The sequence below is a fragment of the Typopeltis vanoorti genome, chromosome 11 (assembly GCF_054136105.1).
Source record: "Typopeltis vanoorti isolate ZY-2024b chromosome 11, IOZ_Tvanoo_1.0, whole genome shotgun sequence".
In the NCBI taxonomy this organism is placed as follows: domain Eukaryota; kingdom Metazoa; phylum Arthropoda; class Arachnida; order Uropygi; family Thelyphonidae; genus Typopeltis; species Typopeltis vanoorti.
This window is the reverse complement of record NC_143559.1, coordinates 21,868,466-21,889,376: the sequence shown is the minus strand read 5'-3', so window position 1 is coordinate 21,889,376 and position 20,911 is coordinate 21,868,466. Positions and strand designations below refer to the sequence as shown.

Genomic DNA, 20,911 nt, shown 5'->3' with positions numbered 1-20,911 from the left:
ATATCAACTATAGCATACGTTTCCACAATGATGCTTCTCACTCATGCTCTTCTGGCTAAGAGAAAGAGCGGTGATCTAAGATTACGATTATTATACATCACGAGAAACAAAGAGTAACCAAAAAAAAAAAAAAACATAATTTGAATAAAGTGTTTGGGAAAGCCCATTAATATTAATGAAATCATCTATTCTTTTTAAGTGAAGGAAGGTACTTTAATTATGCGAGGAAGTATGGGCGAAGGTCCAAGCTATGCCCTAAACATATAAAAGAATAGAAAGGATCTTGATCACTATCGATAACCAACTTTCTTTCATTCATTCCATTATTGCAAAATCGTTAATTGTTCCACTGAAAATATATCATTGTGAAAGAGAGCTTGTGTGACTAATTTTGTTCATCGCACGCATGTTGTTACATGCGTGGACGAATTAATATACAGAGTTTTCTCATGTAGGAAACGGAGAATCCACATGTCATCAATAAAGGCTGAAAGAGACAATTCAAAAGTTAGCGTTATAAGTGTAGCTTCCTGCTTAATGCAATTGTTGGGCCATTCTTTGTGGAAAAAAACTCTGATACGTGATCGTATTTAAACATATTTCAGCTGTTTGTGGCACAACAATTACAGGACTGCCGATTTACAGTTATATTCCAGCAGAATGAGACACTTCCTCTTTTCATTGATGTCCGTTCCTTCCTGATGCATGGCTCTCAAACCGCTGGATAAGTGATAGGCATTCCTTCGCCACGAAGACTTGACCTTAATCCCTCTCGATTTTTTTTTTCCCCTGTGAGGTTATACGAAAAGCAAAATTTACAGGTCGCTGTTTAGCTGAAAGGGTGTTATTTAGTTATTTGGAATTAATGGCTAAAGCGAACTAAGGCTATGAGACATTATGTCTGTTAATTGCGTGTGTCCGGTTGATCTGTTTTGAGGAATGAAAAAAACCTGAGTTTCCGAGAACGAAAACCCTACCACTGTTGTATGAGACCGGTTAACTCACATTGATTTGAAAAGCCTTTATAAAGATTCGTTGTCTTAGACGGAATTCGAACCTAGTTTCTATAAGGATGTCGATACCGACTGTCCTACGAATGTTCCTGTGAAAGAGTACATCACAACAGCAGCTATGGCCTCTATTGATATTAGACTGCGTGTGCGTGTTTGTTATCTAGTCTGTCTTCTGGATTTTTTTTTTCTTTTGCAGGACAGAAAATCCCAATATTCATTAGTTCCTACTATGAATTGTGCACAAATTGAGTGTCTGTGATGTTGAGCCATCACAGAGATTGCTTTGTGTATCCTAATTATATCTAGATGTTATATCCTCATATATCATGTGACTGGAATAGAATATTGTTGTGATATATGTGATATTCCTCTTTTTTAACTCTTCAATTCAAAAACAAAGTCACAAGGCTTCAGATTCGTTTCATTTAGATGTAGATATCCTATGCTACGAGGCATGTTACAGTAAAACCGAAAATACAGAGAAAATATTTTATAGCATCACGTATCACCGCACTGTAACAAGCGGAGGGTATCATTTACACGCATCCAAGTTATCATCATATTGAAAAAGCGCAGGTACACGCTGATCAAAATGCATTGGAAAAAAAAATAAATACAAAGGCGATATAGACTTCTTGCTATGTTTCATAATTTCACAAAATTCGCGATCGTTTTGCTTTATTTCTATTTTTATTTCTTCCTGATATATATATATATATATATATATATATATATATATATATATATATATAAACAAAGGTTTAATGACTATTACCGAGAGAAAAGATGACAAGATATATTTAAAAGATACTACTAGTTTACTAGTTTCGTTACATGAACATCCTCAAGTATCACAATCAAAGAAGTATATAAAAAATTACAGAGACTTAAAATTGTACTAACAGAACAAGTATAAAAAACAGTAGCGTGTTTGAAATATAAAAAATATAAAAATTTGAAATTTGAAATATAAAAAACAGTAGCGTGTTTGGAAAAAAAAATTTTTTTTTTCAAACACGCTACTGTTTTTTATACTTGTTCTGTTAGTACAATTTTAAGTCTCTGTAATTTTTTATATACTTCTTTGATTGTGATACCTGAGGATGTTCATGTAACGAAACTAGTAAACTAGTAGTATCTTTTAAATATATCTTGTCATCTTTTCTCTCGGTAATAGTCATTAAACCTTTTTTATAATATTCCAACAGAGTAAAAATGAATTTTGAAAAAAAAAAAAAAAAAAAAAAATATATATATATATATATATATATATATCAATTTGTAGTATTAAATCGGTACTGGGATATGTTCATATTTATATATACTGACTATAGCCGAGACTAGAATAACAATTAAATTTATTCAAAACGCAACTTGTTTCATCGGATTGTCCGACTTCTTCAGGCGTGGGAACATAGAAAGCAAGTAAACACTATAAGAAACATCGTATCACTACAATACGGACAATCCGATGAAACATGTTGCGTTTTGAATAAATTTAATTGTTATTCTAGTCTAGGTTATAGTCAGTATATATATATATATATATATATATATATATAGTTATATATATATATATATATATATATATATAGTTATATATATAACTGTTAGGAAAATAGGCACATACCAAGCAAATTCAAGAATTATTTCTGTTGCTTAGAATAGGCTGCCCAAAAATATCAACGTTGGCCTCCATACGAAATTCCGACGTTCGCATTTCATCTGAGCGCACAGTTCAGTCAACACCTTTTCGGTCAGCAAGGCGTTGGGTATGAACAAGGAATCATTATTTAAGCTGCACAGCAGTGTCCTCATGTAAGTAGGAGGAGGATTTTCTTTCTACTTGATGTTCATATCAAATTAGAGTATATAGAATATGTCATGATAAAAGATAAAAATCCATGCCATATATGAATTCTTTAGCTTTAACGAACCTGAGGATTATGCTCAACTTCTAGGAGTTTTGGCTCAATCGCCGATTGTGTCCATATACAGTATCTTGTTTCATGATGACGCTCACTTCATTCGCAACGGTTAATTAACACCCGCAGTTCACAAGTAAGTAGGTTCAGAAACGAATCCAGTGTTCGCGTGAAATATTATTTTCATCATCGCTTCAGTGTCAGTGTTTAGCGTGGTATCCTGTATAATCAGCTCGCTGGTGCTTTATTTTCGAAAATTTACATCCATCATCAGCCAAGTGATGATGGATGTGAAGTTACTGTTATTAATAGATACTTATATTTGCATGCGCTCACTGGTTACAGTTTGCTGATGAAAGATCAGCATATTAAAATTATATATATATATATATGTTAAAGATACCAAGCAATTTTAAAAATACTTTCTATATATATATATAATGACTCATTTATTTGTTTATTTCTTTCTTGCAGTGCATGGATGGAAAACGTGCTTGTAAGCCTATGGAAAAAGCCCAGTACCGTCGCGCCGGATTTCGTAATTCTTTACCTATTTTGAGGGCAAAACCCGCATATAAGTTTTGGCTTCTTCGTCATCCTGAAGTTGCTCTAGTCTCTCTCCTCTTAATTTTTTTAATCTTTGGTAAGCATGACTTTGACAGTGAATGTTATTAAAAGGAAGGTTAATTAATGTTTGTTTGCTTTAAAACTAGTGGAGCCTCCAAAGAGCATTCTGGTTACCACCTGGAAATAATTACAGTGGTGTTAGACTCGACTATCGTCAGAAACGCAAAAGGGCAGTTTTAAGAACATTTTAGCTAAAGATGAGTTAACATAACTCGTATGGAGATGGAAGAAATTTTCCTTACGGCAACTTGAGTTTTTCATCTCGCAAAACAGACTCATCTGTTGGAAGACATACGCAAACATCAGTTAAATTATACTGGCCAGACTCAATTGTTTCGGTCGTTAATTTCAAACAATCTAACCCAACCAACGCTTTATATAACAGATAAGCAAATAATGCTTATGCTTATGAAAGTGATGAATAGCTCATAAAGTTAAATAATCTTTGGAATAAGTTTTTAATGTAGATTCCTCGTTCTTGTGATACATTAGTATCATAAGTGGAGGGAGATGGGCCTAAAAGTTAGATAAACCAGAATCGATGATGATGAACCCGATCCTTTTCGACGCCACTTCAGTCTCCAATAAGCAAGGTGATGGCAGTCTTACACCGTGCCTAAAATTCGCCTACCACCTACTAAACGATGCCTAGTTAATAATATTACTTAAAAAAAGGACAAACTCCTAGGAGCCCGTATATTTACCTTTTATTAGTGCTTTTAGATAAAAAATCCTCCCCACCCAAATTCAACTGATGTAGCACTGTTTCCAACACGTTAGTTTCCGACAGATAAGCAGAAATCCCTAGATATTTAGACAGCTCATATCTGAAAGTTATATTTCACTACTTACCTATCGAACTCAGTATTTCATTGGTGAATAATGTACCTCAGGCATAAGTGTGTGTGTGTGTGTGTGTGTGTGTGTGTTATCCTGCTTGATCCTGAAGGAAACATTACTTAGGTCAGCGGATCGCTTAATACAAAGAACTAATAAAAGCAAATATATATATATAGACTCTTCGGTTTTCATCTTTTAACCAGTATGCCAAGGCAATTAATTTCAAAAATTCTTTAAATTTCATAAGTTCTTGATCACTTTGGTCATTTTAAAATTTGGTCATTTTCACATTTTAAAACTTGATGAAGTTTTAAAATGTGAAAACGTGATACATAAACAGGTTAATATTAATGATCATTCCGTTTATTATTCCTATTCTTACAAGTATGCAGTACTGTAATATGAAAAATATTTAGGCATTAAGATATAATTCAAGACATCGTGTCCAAGGGACATAACTAATAGCTGTTTGCTCTGATTGATTTATATGGATTTATATAATCATGCATTATTTGCAGCCGATTGAAAAAAAATTTTAATGAATTTTCAGTGCATATTAAGTTATTTTCCATCCCAAACCAGTTTCTCCTGATGATTATTTTCTCCAAAAAGATTGAGACAAATCATTAAAATCATTGTTGTTACTGTTATGTGAAATTTCGGCGAAAAAATCCATATAAATGAGGCAGTATATATATATTGTGTGTGTGTGTGTGTGTGTGTGTGTGTGTGTGTGTGTGTGTGTGTGTGTGTGTGTGTGTGTGTGTGTGTGTGTGTGTGTGTGTGTGTGAGAGAGAGAGAGAGACTGGCAATCTCACATGCGAATAGTGAAATCGATCTGCCACAAATTCACTACCAGCAGTATCGAATCCCATTGTTCCAATTGCAGAACAGAAGCTTTTCTGCCTGACTGGCAGAAAAGCTTCTGTTCTGCAATTGGAACGTTCAAGCCATGTTCTGTTCTGCAATTGCAATGTTCAGGCCAGCGATTTTACACACAAGCACATATAACTTAATTTAAATATGTGCAGGTTTGCTTTTGAAAGTTAATTTGTGTACCAAGTTATCCTTTTTTTTTTTTTTTTGCAGGAGTTTTAAAAGCAGGCATGGGTTTACTTGGCTTTGGGTTTGTTGGGGATTGTGGAGTAAGAGGCTGTATTTATAAACGGAAGAGGCTTAAAAAATATCTACAACCAGAATTAAAGGAATTTGAAGTTGTGTATGATGATAATGGATATCCAGTGCATCCCGATACGTAAGTAATAATTTACATATTATACGGTCTTGTACAGATGATCAATATTGAATTAATTTACATTACAAATAATAATATTAACTCAATGTTATTAAATAATTTTCTTAATAAATTTCTTTTATATGATGCATGAAGGACTTTCTTAATTCATGACTAACAGAAATCAGTGAGTATAATGGATATCCCATATGCACTCCATCGTTTATCTGTAGGTAAGATGTCTTGATGAAACAGTTCTCTGTATTCATTATTCACAGCTCTCAAATTCTTAGGCGAAATGCCCTAATGCAAATATAAGGAATGGATTTTATGTGATATGTTGTACAGCAAAATGTACCACTGTTTATTTAGATTTTTTAGTTTCTAGTAATTGCCTGGAAAGTTGCTCACACGATTTGAGGTGACGCAAGGCATACTTTTCATTTTCTTCTAAAACTTTCTCGAATCTTTCATTTCTTTCCCCCCGGTTACATACTTCTCCATAAGGTTCCCGAATTTATATGTAAATGAAGCAATTAAATTTTCTTCGAATCAACGAGATTCTTATGCATCAAATTTTTCTATCCTGCTAGCTGGCTATTTGATTAATCTTTTATAATTCAGTATTAGGTAATAATACTGAATTATAAAATTTTATTCTAAATTATAAATATAAATATTAATTCAGTAATATTTAGTGGATTGGCCATTCCTAATAAAAAGCGCTGTGACTTTTAACTCTTCGCAGATATTTCTGCGATTAAACGCAGTAATTAATAACAAAGGACTATGTGAGAATTTTGTTACATAGAATTTTTGATTATAAAGTATAAAATTCAGATTAAATAAACGCAAGTAACAAAACAAAAATTCAACAACGAGATGTTTTGCTGGTGAGCTACACATAAATCACATAGAGAGGCACTATCTCCAGGTTTTAGTTTAGGACTGTATGTTAAATTACTTGAGTACTTCCCAAACAAAATTACTTGAGAATAGTGCGAGCACGTACAACTTATTTTTCACTCTTTCCCATCAATAATTTTAATAATTTTTTTCAGTTATTTATTTGCGCATAAAGATTTCTGGAACATTCACTATAGTATTTTTATAATTTCCACACATACTAATTTTTCTTAAATATAAGCACACGGTCGACTTTCATCATCAGAGATTGGAACAGCTGACCAAGTCTATATTTTGCAATGTAGACTTGGATATTCGATATATCAAATGTTTAAATATCGATATTTTGTATATCGATATTTAAACATTTGAACTTGAATATCTCAAGCAAAGCAGACTTCACGTCAGATTTATATAGGGTTTTATTTTACCTTATTGAATACTGAGAATGCATTTCATTTCTCTTGATTTATTCCCTGTTTTATCATTAGTTTCCTTATTCTTTAGTAATCTGTATATAAACAAAAGTTTTGTTTGTTGGTTGGTGACAAAGTAGACTATCGTGTCGTCATAAATGGAAAAGGTGAGTAAGATGATCGCCATTACATTTACAAATTCTGCTTTCGAATCTGCCACTGCAATTGTTTTATAATCAACAAAAAGTCCCAACCGACAATAATTGGGCACATTGCGTGCTGAAGGTCGGAAATAAGCGCTTAGCATATTCAGGACTGCGCGCCAACCCGAGAGTGCAATGGGTGCACCGCACCCAGGCGGCAACATTGATAGGGCGGCATTTTATGTAGCTAATATCTAATTTGGATTATACAATGCAGTATTAGGGGCGGCAAATACCCTTGGCGTGCCCCTGAGCATATTCATGCTTTGACTTTTTTGAATAATTAGTGGTACTCTTTCTTTTAAAGGTTGTGAATATGCTACTTCCTAAAACATTTACGACCTTCATGCGACTTCTCTCATGATATCCTTTTACTCTTCTCATGATTTTTATTTAGTTATTTTGGATGCTGTCTCCAGCGTACAGCAATTTGTTTTCCTAAGATCTTATCTTATATATAATTTCATATTTTCAGACTACTTTGACTGCTGAAATGTACTTGAGAGTTCTTATATTTCCATCTTGACAGATGCTTTACCATATGTGTATTTCAAAAATTGTTCTAATGTTTTTATATTCAGATTTTGTCCTTCAGTCTCTTTAAAACTGATCAAGTTATGCACATTTTAATTTATTTTACTTGTTCAAAAACTGCAATTTTTTTTAGTGCTTTATCAATAATACTTTTATATTAGAAGCTGCAGTAAGTATAAAGATTGATTCTTTATAAAACTTTATTTCACACTTGTCTTTTTGATGTGTTTTCATTTCTTTCTGATAAACCGAAGTTCACCGCATTTTATATAAAAAGTCCCTTGTAAACTTTTGTAGCTTGGGTCTTTTTTAAAATATTTCTGTAGATATTTTATAGGCGATTATAATCACAAAATGTTTTCTCATTATGATGGGATCAAAGATCTCAAGTAAAGGAGATTTGGACAATTTAATTGTCCAAATCCCCTTTGTTATTATTATTATTATTATTATTATTATTATTATTATTATTATTATTATTATTATTATTATTACATCTCGATTGAGTCCCACGATTCATCGAGGAAGGCCAGTCACCTAATGCCTGCCTCGCAAATGTATATTGCCTGTTGACTGCATATGGCAAGTAATAGGCAAAATGTATTTTGAATTAACTCCCAATTAACCTGCTTTATCGGAGGAAAAATATTTTACTTTTTCGATTGCGTTCTCTCAATAGTGAACCTCTAGAGCAAGTGAAATATTTGAGGTATTTATGCACAATTATTAATCGAAATGGAAAATTAAATATGGAAATAGATAACAGAATAAGCAAAGCTGGTATGATGGGGAGCCAGTTGAATACATTCGTACGGAATGAGAACAAAATTAGCCAAAACATTCAACTAGCAGTAAACAAGAGTTCAAATAAGTTTTAACTGTGGATCTGAGAGTTGGATTAGAAATAAAATAGTTGCTCAAAGACTTGATGCGACTCTCATCTCTGTGTTCTCATAGACTTGAGACCAAAGATGTTAGAGTTCTGAGAAAAATCATAGTTCACAAATGTCTTCAATAACAAAATCATATTAAAAACGAATAAATATGTTAAGAAGGAACTTGTCATTTATAGCAATGAAAAATCGGTAAGGATGTACTGAACCAGTCGAAGGTGGTACAGTTACTTAAAGAGAATGGGAGAGGTAAGTTAACCAAACTGGTGTTTGATTACAAGAAAAAAACCGAAAGGAAGACTAAGATCCAAGTAGATCTTGGTCTTCCTTTGTCCTTGATACAGTAAGAAGTGCCTCAGAAGCCCGAAACATAAGAGCTAATGATATTGGAGTCTTGACAAACAACAGACCAATCTATGATAAGAAATAATAATGTAAACATAATAATTTAGTACTATCGTTAGCATTCCACACACCCCATGATGGTACGTGTTAGACATTTTAATGTTTATCATGATGGTAGTAGAAGGGTTCTTCCTAATTAGTTAGCGTTTACTGTTTGAAAACTCAGCTCAGAAGCCAAAGTGTTCGTTGTAAATTCAGAGGAAGAGCAAAGTTCTACTGAAGAGCAAATGAAGAAAAATGATAATCGCTACTTTTTTATAATCTTTAATCTATTTAGTAGCATCAGTTATGTTATATATTGTGTTTACGTACGCACAGTATTTCGTATTAATAGTACTGAATCTTATAATTCGTTTATTTTATTATTTAATTATTTATTTACGAACATTGCCATATGCATGCATATATACAATCATTATTATTATTATGTTATTTTTCTCATTACAAACCAAACTGAAAAGGCGTACTCAGAATATCAAAATTTCTAATACTGCGTTTTACGGTCGTAGCAAGTAAGAGCTTTGTTTATTTATTTGTTTGTTTCTTAATGTGATTCCTTGTCACAAAAAGTGGTTAACCTATAGCACATACGAACTGTAAGTGGACTAAGGAATTTTTTCGTTGTTTTTATTAATTTTATCTTTTTGTATTATTCATTTCGTTTACCTAGTACGGAAACTCTGTGCTGGAGACCAAGCATAGAACTTTTTCAAGCCATTTCAGGTCTGCAATAAGTAGGATGGTGGTCTCAGTGAAATTCATCTCCCACTTGAAGACAATCATTACCATCCACGCCCATGGCGGGATTCAAAGCAACAGGTTGTAGAGCTTGCTCTACAACCTGTTGGTTGTAGAGCAAGCTCTAACCACTCAACCATCCAGGCCAGCAAAATTTATAATTCGTATAGCTTAAATCTTATATTCTTAAATTTGAGTTTATGCACCAAAATAAATTTCAGTATTTATTTGAACGGCTTAAGATTTGTTAACTTAGTGAATTTTTCCGTTAGTAAACATGATGTATGCACATTTCAGAATAATCCATAAGCACATAAATCAATGGTTTGTGTTTTTTGATACAAGTACACAACCGATCTGTTTTTTGTACTTTTTTATTTGTACCCTAAAAAATATGTAATATCCAAATTTTATCATTATATTACAAAAAACTAGATTACACAAACCGATATATAGTAGAGACGCAGACGATTCCATACCTACTATTTTTATGCCTTCTACAGGAATCAACGTGTACGAGTTGTTACTAGACCATGCCAGTTCTACCTGAATTTGATGTTCTGTTTTATTTGGCCATTCCTCCTATGCTATCAGCGGCTGCTCCAGAATAAAAGTCTGTATAAATCTAGTACCGTAAGTTCAAGTTTGTTTCTTAGCTTTGCTCATATTTTTAACATCAAGATTTAATATCAAAACTTTTAAAGTAGGGAAGAGCCTGTGTAGCTCAGTAGAAGTAGCGTTTGCACTCCACGGCGCTTGACCGCACGAAGAAAAACTAGAGGAACATTTTCTATGCCATTTTTCGACCGGTTCCCGAGTTAGTCGATCTCTAGCAGGGGCAAGCGGGTTTTTTCTCGAGGAAACTAGGGGTTTTTGTCCCGTAAACTCAAGACATTAAATTTTCAGACATTTAAAATATTGTGTTGGGGTTAGGGTCCATGAGATGGCGATGCTTGTTGTCCTGCCTCTTTATTGCCTGCCGCTTAATTAGTGATAGCCTCGGACCAGCTATATCTGATTGGGTACCAGTGGAGATTGAACTCCCCACTCAGTCTCCAAAAGTTAGATAGGGCTAAAACGCCTACAAAACAAAAAAGGTGTTAGCTGATTTTTTTAAAAGTAGGGATCGGTAACCAGCTAGTCGTTAACGCGGTATCAGTCATATACGTAGGCTTAAGCCAGTGTTTCTCAACTTTTTGGATCATGCCCCACCTCAACGTCTCAAAGATTTTGATGCTCCCCCCTCTAGCATAATAGTCAGCCGAATTCTGAAAAAGTATGATATAAATATGTATATGTACATTTTCTAATTGCTCCCCAAAATATTCAAATTTCCCCCCCCCCTGTGGGGCGTACGCCCGACGTTGAGAAACACTGGCTTAAGTGAAGGTTAATGCTCACGTTTGCAATTTACTGTTAATGATTGACGAACGATTTAATGACTCTAGAATATTATCTCTGTTATTTACAGAGACACCATAAGGGAGACAATAAAATAATAATAATAAAACTAACATTCAAAGTGTTCCTATGTTGCACAGGAAGTGAGGGTGTCCCTTTATGGGTGTTAAACAGACATAGTTGTTGCTAATCATCTCTGTCTCCGTTGAATTTTAGAATTAAGGTTTCCAAAATCCTGAAGAGTTTCACACATTTATATTTAAGTTAACTGATTCTTGAGAAGAGCTGTTGATTACACAAAAGATCTCTACACAAGAAGTAGAGATCTGTACCCTTTATGAATGATATTAAGGCTACTTAATATGGTTCATATAGGGTGCCTTTCGTAGCCCTTAAATAATTTCTATATCTTTTGTCTGTCCCGTTCATTATAACCTTTACTACACTTCGATGGTGTTTCTGTGCCAAAGACAAAATATTGGAATCATTAAGCTGTTGTTTAATTTCATTCTATCTACCGCGTTTCATCTCCATTAAAATGTCAACATGAAAGGTATCAATTGGTAGTAGAAAATAATAATCAATCGTGAAAAACGTATTTTAGAATTATTTTCTGCTTCTTTCAATATCTCTATATATTGGTCATGCACGCTGCTGATCCCTGATTTAAACAACTTTAAATGAATAAAAATTATTGAAACAGTTCTTAATAGAAGATCAAAAAATCAGCTAACACCTTTTTGTTCCCGTATAGGCAGGGCCGGATTAAGACCCATAGAGGTCCTAAGCACTTAAAATATTTTGGTTCCCCATATATATGTAATTCAAAATATAAACAATAATAAACTATAAAATAAATTTTTATTTTTCAAAATTAAACAAAACTTATAGTAAGATGGAAAATAATGTTTATTTTTGTATACTTCAACTTTATTTAGATTTGAAACGTTTTCTCCTACTTTTTTTTAATTGCAAAGTCTTTGATCAGATCCTCAAAATTAATCTTACGTAACACATCTGCTTCTATACTTAGTAGAGATAAAGCATTCAACCTGCCTTGTTGCATAGTTGTTCTGATGGGATTTTTAATATACTTCAACTGAGAAAATGAACCCTCAGCTGAGCAATTTGTGACCATTAATGTTAAAAATATACGAAAGGCAATGTCTACATTTGGAATGGAACACTCAATATTGTCTTCTACAATTATTTTATAAAGTTCAGCATGACTGAATCTTGTTTTTACATTTTTTGTTGCATTAAACTTATGGCGCACATATGAGTGAAACTGCTGAAGCTCAGCTGAGAAATTAGTGTTCAAGTCCTCTGGGTAAGCATCAATCAGCTTTTGACAACACTGGGAATACCTTTCAATTTCAGTAGATGATGAAGTCACTGAAGTAGCATTATGTGGCACATCACTTAGAAAAGAAAATCTCTCTCTGATATTTCTTTGTATATCTCTCCTCTTCTTCTCATCTCAGTTTCAAGTTTGTCAACAATTGTGTAAAAGTTGGTGATACGAAATTTATCTCTGGCATTCAGATATACTTCTGGAGCATCTCTGTCATTGGGTACCTTCTTTCTGATACGTTTGCGAGTTTGAGCTGCCTTGTAATCAACATCTGGTAGCACTTCCTTTGTAGCTGCTTCATCTTTCAAATTCATTTCGTGAAGTGCACAATTGTTCAGCTAATGATCCATACAGATCTGCACATGTTTTTAAGTTGACATCCTCATTCTGTAGAACTTGGCTTACTCTATGAAAATTTTGCAAAATCTCATCCCAAAAATTCAACATAAAAACGAATTCTAGCTCTTGTATCTTATTTCCAGTATTATCTGCTTCTCTTCTAGTGTCTCCCTTTTGTGACTGGTCTTCGGCTATACAGTCTAACGCTTCTAAAATTTGAAGGAAAGATTTCAAAATTGCTGCTGTTGCCATAGCATGTGCCTCCCATCTGGTATCAGAGAGGGATTTGAAGACTTCATTCATTTCCAATACAACCTTTAAGAATTGTCCACCGGCTGGTTGAGACTGAAAAAAAAGGTATAGAGCAACCGCACTGTAGAGAAGAAATAACCGCCTCTTGACAACAGTCAACAGCACTACAGCCTACCGAATTTAGTGAATGAGCTGCACAGGGCACATATATAGCAAACTTGTTTGTTTCTAAAATTTTTTGCTGAATCCCCTTATAACGCCCAGACATGTTAACAGCGTTGTCATAAGACTGACCCCTACATTTTGAAAAGTTTAGCTGACAAACTTTACGTAAGTACTGCAACACCTGATTTGCCATTTCCTCACCGGTATGGCTTTTCATCTCCAAAAAGGTTAAAAAGTGTTCAATAGGCTGTCCATCTTTTAAGTACCTAAGTACAACACTTAACTGGTCGATATGTGACAGATCTGGAGTTGAATCAACTGACAAACTAAAATAACCAGAAGATTTTACTTCATCAACAATAAGCACGTGGATCTTTTGAGCCATCAGTTGAATGAGTTTCTCACAGGTGGCTTTGGACAGATAAGAAGGATTTCCTTTGCCACAATTTCTATATTTCGCAATGTGACCTGCTAAAAATGGATCAAACTGACTTATGAGCTCAAGCAGCCCTAAAAAGTTCCCATTTTGCAATGATCCAAATCTTTCTTCTGTTCCTCGAAAAGCCAAGCCACGTTCAGCTGACGTACGAATAACAGCTATGACACGCCTCAGGACATGTTCCCAGTAATCACACTCTTCCTGAATTTGTTTTTCCAACTGTTGTCCCAACCCTACACCTTGTTTGCGAGTTAAGTATGTTAGCATAGAGTCTCGGTGAGTAGTGCTTTTTTTCATGTTGATCAATTACAATAGTATTTCGCCAGTCACTGACCCCTTCTCTTGTAACAAAATGTGAGAAATATTTAGGAGCAAACAGTTTACAAACAAGACCGTAAACTGATCCCGTTGATGGTGAATACAATAACCACTCTCTCTCTCTCTCTTGTATTCCTCACCATTGGCTTTTGTCCCAACGAAACGCTTCTGCGAACAGTATCTTACTGGTTTGCCACTACTGAAATGTCGGTAAGACTTGTCAAATGGCCCATTGTGGTGTTGACAGTCACTGGGTCCACAAGCAGTCCAATAAGCCACGTCATTAGTAGATAAATCAAGCCACAACCCTGGATCTTTTGCTATTTTTACTTCATCTTTTGCAGATTGAATCATTTCACCATCATCACCATGGCCCACTAAACTTTCATTTTCAGCAATTATTTCACCCTCAGAATGTTTTGTAAAGCAACTCGCATCAACAATTTCAGTAGAGATATCAAGAGAATTTACAGACAAAGTGAGGTAAGCAGTGAGACACGTGCTAGATGAACCTGCTTGTAACACCTTGATGATTCCAACATCATCATATTTTGATTTTGAAGTGATCAAAGTGGTTGGTATTTGTGTCCACTTCTGATGACGGAGATTGCCTATGATCAGGAATTGGTATATAATGTTGTGGAACGTGTGTGAAGAAATCAATCAGTCCGCTTTGCAGTCTTGGAATCTAATTCCAAAGTCTCCTTTTGTTTCTTTTTTGATAGTTTTCGCTTTTGTGCACCACTTAACTGAACACGTTTCATCTTGGTTCTTGGAATCTGTTAAATACAGAAATAAAAATATTATTTTGTTGAATATTAGGTGGCAATCAACACAGTTACACATATCACAGGCAAAATCATACGAACAATTTAATTTTCGGCATACTGCTGAAACTTGTGCTTTCGTGCTTTAACTCTTATTTTATCGGAGTCACACTTCTGCAACAGCTAGGCCTTTTACCAGAGGCGCGTTTCTGAGACAACCACGTGATTTGTTTTATATTTGCTTCTGGAGACTTCTATAAGACATAATTTATTAAAACAAGACCTAAAACAGACAGGAAAATAAAAAAATATAATGGTTACGTTAATTACAAAAAATTACCTCATTTGATGCAATGATAGTGCCGAAAGTGTCGTGTGTGATAATACGGTGTAAACGAAACGTCATGCACGTGGTTAGAGTTTTATTAGGCCTTCTACACGTCATTATTTATTGAAACAAAGTAGGTAACAGTAAGAAAATATAAAAACAATGAAAAACTAATTAAAAGTTAATTTAAATTAAATTCGTCATCTAACTAAAGCAGAAATTCTGTGGTGCCCCCTTTCCATGATGCCCTAAACACGTGCTTATTTTGCTTAATGATTAATTCCGTCCTGCGTATAGGGATTAGGCGAGGCCGTTTTAGCGCTATCTAACTTTTTGGAGACTGAGTGGGCAGTTCAATCTCCACTGGTAGCCAATCAGGGATAGCTGGCCCAAGGCTATCACTAATTAATCGGTCCGCAGTGAAGAAGGTGGCTAAAGCAAGTTCCGTCATCTCGTGATCCCTAACCCTAACACAATATTTTTAATGTTTGGAAATAATGTGGGTTCGACGGCCGATTTTCTTGAGTTTACGGGACATAAGTTTATGAGATAAACTAAGTCGGGAACCGGTCGAGAAAAGGCTTAGAAAACGTTCCTCTAGTCGGCGACTAGATTCGAACGCCTTTCGTTGTGCGGTCAAGTAGAGTGCAAACGCCACTTCTGCTGATTTTTAGTAGAAGATGCTAAATAATAAAACTATTATGACTGCCATCACAGCCTATCCTTTTCGATTTTGCATGATTATAGTTTTCACCTCTGCGACTGCACTTGTGTCAGGAGGTGCGAATTTGTTCAGTAGTTGCTGTGTTCAATCCAGGAGGTTTATTAGGATTTACACTATTTAATTAGGAAGCTCACTTCACAAGAGAAGATGAGGAGGAAGCTAACCCGTCACAGAAACAAATACTTGCTCTTAGCTTAAATATTTGAGGGAAATATCTTATCCTTTTCACATAAAAATGTATGCATGTAATTTGAATGTTTTAAATGTGAAAATCACCATTCGAAAGAATATTAAGTGCGTACATCCTTATCATCAGCATATCGTTGGGCTATTAGGAATATTCTGCACACTACAAATCGTTCCTCAGTGAGATATTTTGAAGCTTGAATTAACGAGGAGAAGCATGTGCAACTTTACAAATGATTCAGTTTTCATGCATATTTAATAATGTGCATTGTGCTGTTGACTGTACGGTCGACTGCAGTTATCGAGTTCAAGCATGACTGAGAAAATAAATAAATAAATAAATCTAACAATGGCTTGAAATCTTACCTAAATGTGATGACCTTCTGATCTGTGAAATCAAGATTGTCGCCTCAATTCATAAAATTTCTTCCTTAGCAGTGCAATGGGCCGAAGTCAATTAGAGGACTAAAGGTTTCTTGTAATCAAATTTCTTTTTCTTTGTACTTGTCACCCATGTATAGGAATAGTTGCCACTTTTTTCGCTTGGCAATTACACTGCAGGTTTATTTTTCTGATTTTTTACTTTTATTATTTATTTATTTATTTTTGTCTAATTTACTTAGCCAATGAAAATTATTTTTATTTATGTGTTTTAGTGCTATCTTCTTTTTGTTATCCGGTAGTAGCATGTGCCATTAATGTCCATGCAGTGTACTTAAAGATGGAGATATTGATAAATCATATTTTCAATAAATCAGTAGACCAAATCTCTTCAATTTATTATTTATTATTAATTTATTATTTATTTATTTATTTTTAAATATTTTATTATGTATATATTTTTTCCCATGAACTGTCTGGTACATTTTGAAACAGTGCATTTTCTGCTTTAGCAAGCTCAAAAAGAAAGAGAACTTGATTACCTCCATGATTCCTTAGTAGTGTCCACATATCGAAAAGAGAAAGGTAGCAATCATGCTTTTTTTCACATTCTTAATTTAATATATTTATGCGATATACCGGCCACTGAATTAGAAACTTTTATTTAATAGTAGTTCTTCACAGAAATCTGGGGTTTCCGTATAGGCATGCAACTGCCATCACCGATCCTCTTCATTTCCCTGCTCATAGTTCAGTGAGATGTGGGTTGGGCCTTCATTAAATGTTTCAGTCAATTGCTGCATACAGGAAGTTCTGTTTGTCCGTATTAGTCTTCTCAAACGACAACGATCCTGACAGACTGTCATAGGACCACAAGTACGCCTCTTAGACAAGCAAATGGATTATTTTTACACTGATTAAACACCCGGGATATCTCACCTTTTGAAAAACCAGGCAGCTCTGTTGCTTTTCGTGGCTCCAACCAAATGGCAATAAGCCCTTTATCGAACTCCGAAAGATCCTTTGTTTTTCCCGTTTTGATCAACACTATTGACTATTACTGACCAGCAGTCTTCTTAAATAGTTGTCTAGAATACGCCGTAATGCATCCGACCAAGTATTTTGCATATACGCTACATAAATGACGCTTACGTGTGCATCTGCATAAAAGTTTCTAATTCAGTGTCTGATATGTGTACCTATGGTTTCATTTTTTTTTTCAGCTTTCAAAATTGGTACTTTATTTAAAATTGCGAGAAAAACTGTTCCTTCTTGAAATGCGTTTTTATCTTTTTATACTTTTATATGCGGTTTTGAATGAACGACGTCAGTTATCAAAATCACTCTTTCCAAGGAATTATTTACGTTGATTCTTCCATTTTTCTCCCTTAATCCTTTAAAATCGGATTATTGGTCGACTTTCCATTCAAAAAAATAATTTTTGTTGAACAACAGCTTCAGTCATTTTTCGTGCAATTTTCAGCCGGCCTGGTTGGCCAAGTAGTTGACGCATCCGTCTCCAGCCAAGAGGCTGTGGGTTCGAATCCCGCCATGGGCATGGATGTTTGTGATAGGCCTACTAACTCTATATGAAAAGAGAATCTGCGAACCTGCCGTTTCTTCCAGCAGAAGGCTTCAGTCCAAAAATCCTCTGAGGTAGGGGGAGTGACCATGTGGTGTCTAATGATGTCATATGTGAATAACTAACTAACTAGATTATTTCTGCTATCATTTAGAGAGTGTGTTTCTACAGCCTGGAAAAAAAAATTAAAAAAAAATATCATGACACTCTTTCTAAACTGGAAAAAATCTATACGCAGGCATATTTGTAAAGGTAAACAATGAAACGTGAAGGCATTTGAAGAATTTTAGAAATCAGTTGTGATAGGAAAATAGGCATTTAATGGATAGACAAATTGTCTATCCATTAAAAATTGATACGCGAGTTTAATCTGTCGGCCTGCCCAATGCTACCAAAATTGTGTTTTGGCAGCTTTGAAGTTCACGAGATTATTCTCCCCCCACTGATGAATAATGAGATCAGAGTTTAAAATATCGGTTATGGATAATCTTAAATAATTGAATGACTACGCACTACAAGAGTTATCAAATGAAGTTTATATCAAATGAAAAATTCCTATTATATGCTATCAGCAGAAGCTATGATATGATTTGTAGTCAGTGAGAGAAGATCATTTATGTACAGGAGGAGGAAAATATGTGCAAGTACAAAGCCGTGAGACACCCCAATATTGGTGCGGAGATCTGAGGAGAGGAAATCAACTAATCCTGTTATCAGCTAATCAGGAAATTAGCTAATCCTGTTAGACAATTGTTCCAGCAATGGTCTAACAGGATTAGCTAGATACCAGAAAACTCGGATGTTGTTGCAGAAGGAGTGTTTGGCAACTTTTTTTTTCTCCTAGTTATTGCGAGCTGCAGTGTACGCTCAGTACGAAGCGGAACGTTTGAGATTGAGTCGAGACCTGAGCTGGACACTCGAGTCGAATGTCGAGCACTACTGTTATATGCCTGAAATATTTTTTCTTGGGATTGTTGAGGAAAATGTATATGAGTATGAGTAGTTTAAATTCAAACAAACCGATTCTTAGTTATCGCTAAACTTTTATATAGCAGTGCAGAAATATATACTAGAAGCCTGCTAAAGATATAATGGAATCACTTGGCTCTGGTATCAACTAATTCGAGTAGTCGCTTGTTGTGAGAGGAAAGTTTAGACAAACCGACAAGAAATTAGAGGTTACATCATTACGGTTCTAAAGACCAAGCCAATTTCCTGCTAAATTTTTCTGCAGTAAATAGAACTATTTGGTTTGTTCCGATTTAATATTTTCATTTGCATAAAAATGTTGAAAGGTGGTCGGAATCGAATATCGAAACTTACAAACTAAATCTTAAAATAATTACGAGATAAAACAGAACTTTTGGAATTTTTGATATCATTAACTCAACATAAGTTAGAATCAGTCGTATTTTTATTTCTTAAAACATTTAATTGGATGAATGAATGAATCAATGGATATTTTATCTCTTTTTTTATATTAATTTTTTAAAGATTAATATCTGCTTTAGGAATTTATAGTGCATACACTGACAACATAGTTCTGGTTTGATGGAGCTGTCCTGTAGGTATATTCAGTATGTGTGTGCTATAAAAGAGTGAAGACTAGCAATTAAAAAAAAAAAGGAATTTTTATATTTCAAGTGAATTAATGTTGAAGCAGATAAACCTGAATGGTTAATACGGTGAAAATACAAAGATTAAAAAAAAAGGATTATAATAATAGTGTACCCACAGCACTAATACTAATTAATATGTAGTTTTACGTGGGATCCGCATTTATTATTTTTTTTTTAAAGAAAGGAAATCTCTTATCACCTTGCTATCTATTAGTATATCTTGCTCTAAACAACACATGATAAATTGTTTGTGGACAGAGACTGGCTATGTTATACTTTTCATTGTTTTACGTATTAAACACTTATAGGATAATGAAATATTTAAGTCCCAGTACAACAGTCATTATCTAATTTCAGTCCAAATTTTAGGTGAAGAGGAAGGGAAAGACTTAAAAACAGCTGCAGACAAGGGAGAAGATAAAGTAAGCACCCCATCTGTTTCAGATTTGGGAGAAAGGGCTAGTGAATCTGTTTCCCACTCAGATGAAGATGATAGCAGTTTAGAGGACATGTGGCAAGAAGGAGTTGGAAAGAGATAAATATACAGCATGCTAAACCGATAACACGTCCTACCTCGTGATACCGAGAAATAGTTGAAGTTCATTATTTTAATGGCCAAAATTTGCATCTTTTTGCCAATTAGGGTTATCTTTTTGTTGCTACGATAGCTACTTTTATTATCACATGGAAATAGAATTGTTATGATTATATTATATTAAAGAGGTGAGCGTGTTGTGTTGTTTAGATTCTGTTATATACTCATAACAGCTCGAGAATTAACCAAATTGTGATTGTTTTAAAAATGTAAATTATTTATCTGATATTTGAATAAGAGATATATGAAGTAGAAATCGCTGTTTAAGTATGTTAGTGTATTATTAGATGCTAGTCTGTAGTCACTGGTGCACTGTTTAATTTAATTTATCACATTGAATTAGCAGTCACTGACTTTTTTTTTAGCTATTATAAAATCTATAAAAAAAATAAGAAAGAAAAATTCATGATTGCTGAAACAAAGTTCTCCTCACCCCTCTCAAAAGGAATATAAATTAGCATTGCAGATGTAAATATGGTATGCTATCTGTGTGCAAAAGTTCCACATTTATGAAACGCTAAGGCTTCTTCTCCTACTCAGCACGGCTCTTCGAGACTTGCCACTTCTGAAGTCCGATCCAATTATTAATATAGGATGACAACAACAACAACATCAATAACAGCATTTGTGTGAGCTTGGAATTACGATCCAAGCAACTAAAGCTGCGAGGCCAATACGTTAGGTCTGCTAATTGCGTATGTTATGGCTTTTTTGCTTATTTTTCGGA

The 20,911-nt window shown here is 34.3% G+C and overlaps 1 protein-coding gene across 4 annotated transcripts in view; it reads left to right on the top strand.

The window, feature by feature from the left end:
* LOC150101363 (hapless 2-like) overlaps window positions 1-20,440 on the top strand; it is a 79,356-nt gene extending 58,916 nt beyond the window's left edge. For 3 of the 4 annotated variants that reach the window (XM_090400943.1, XM_090400941.1, XM_090400944.1), the window contains 5 exons: window positions 3,413-3,581; window positions 5,495-5,660; window positions 10,238-10,367; window positions 16,901-16,973; window positions 19,947-20,440. In XM_090400943.1, coding sequence (XP_090257069.1) covers window positions 3,413-3,581; window positions 5,495-5,660; window positions 10,238-10,367; window positions 16,901-16,973; window positions 19,947-20,128 — 720 coding nt within the window. In that variant the 3' untranslated portion in view covers window positions 20,129-20,440. The remainder of the gene's footprint in view (window positions 1-3,412; window positions 3,582-5,494; window positions 5,661-10,237; window positions 10,368-16,900; window positions 16,974-19,946) is intronic. The other variant, XM_090400942.1, reaches the window with a different exon arrangement.
* Window positions 20,441-20,911: the final 471 nt, after the last annotated feature.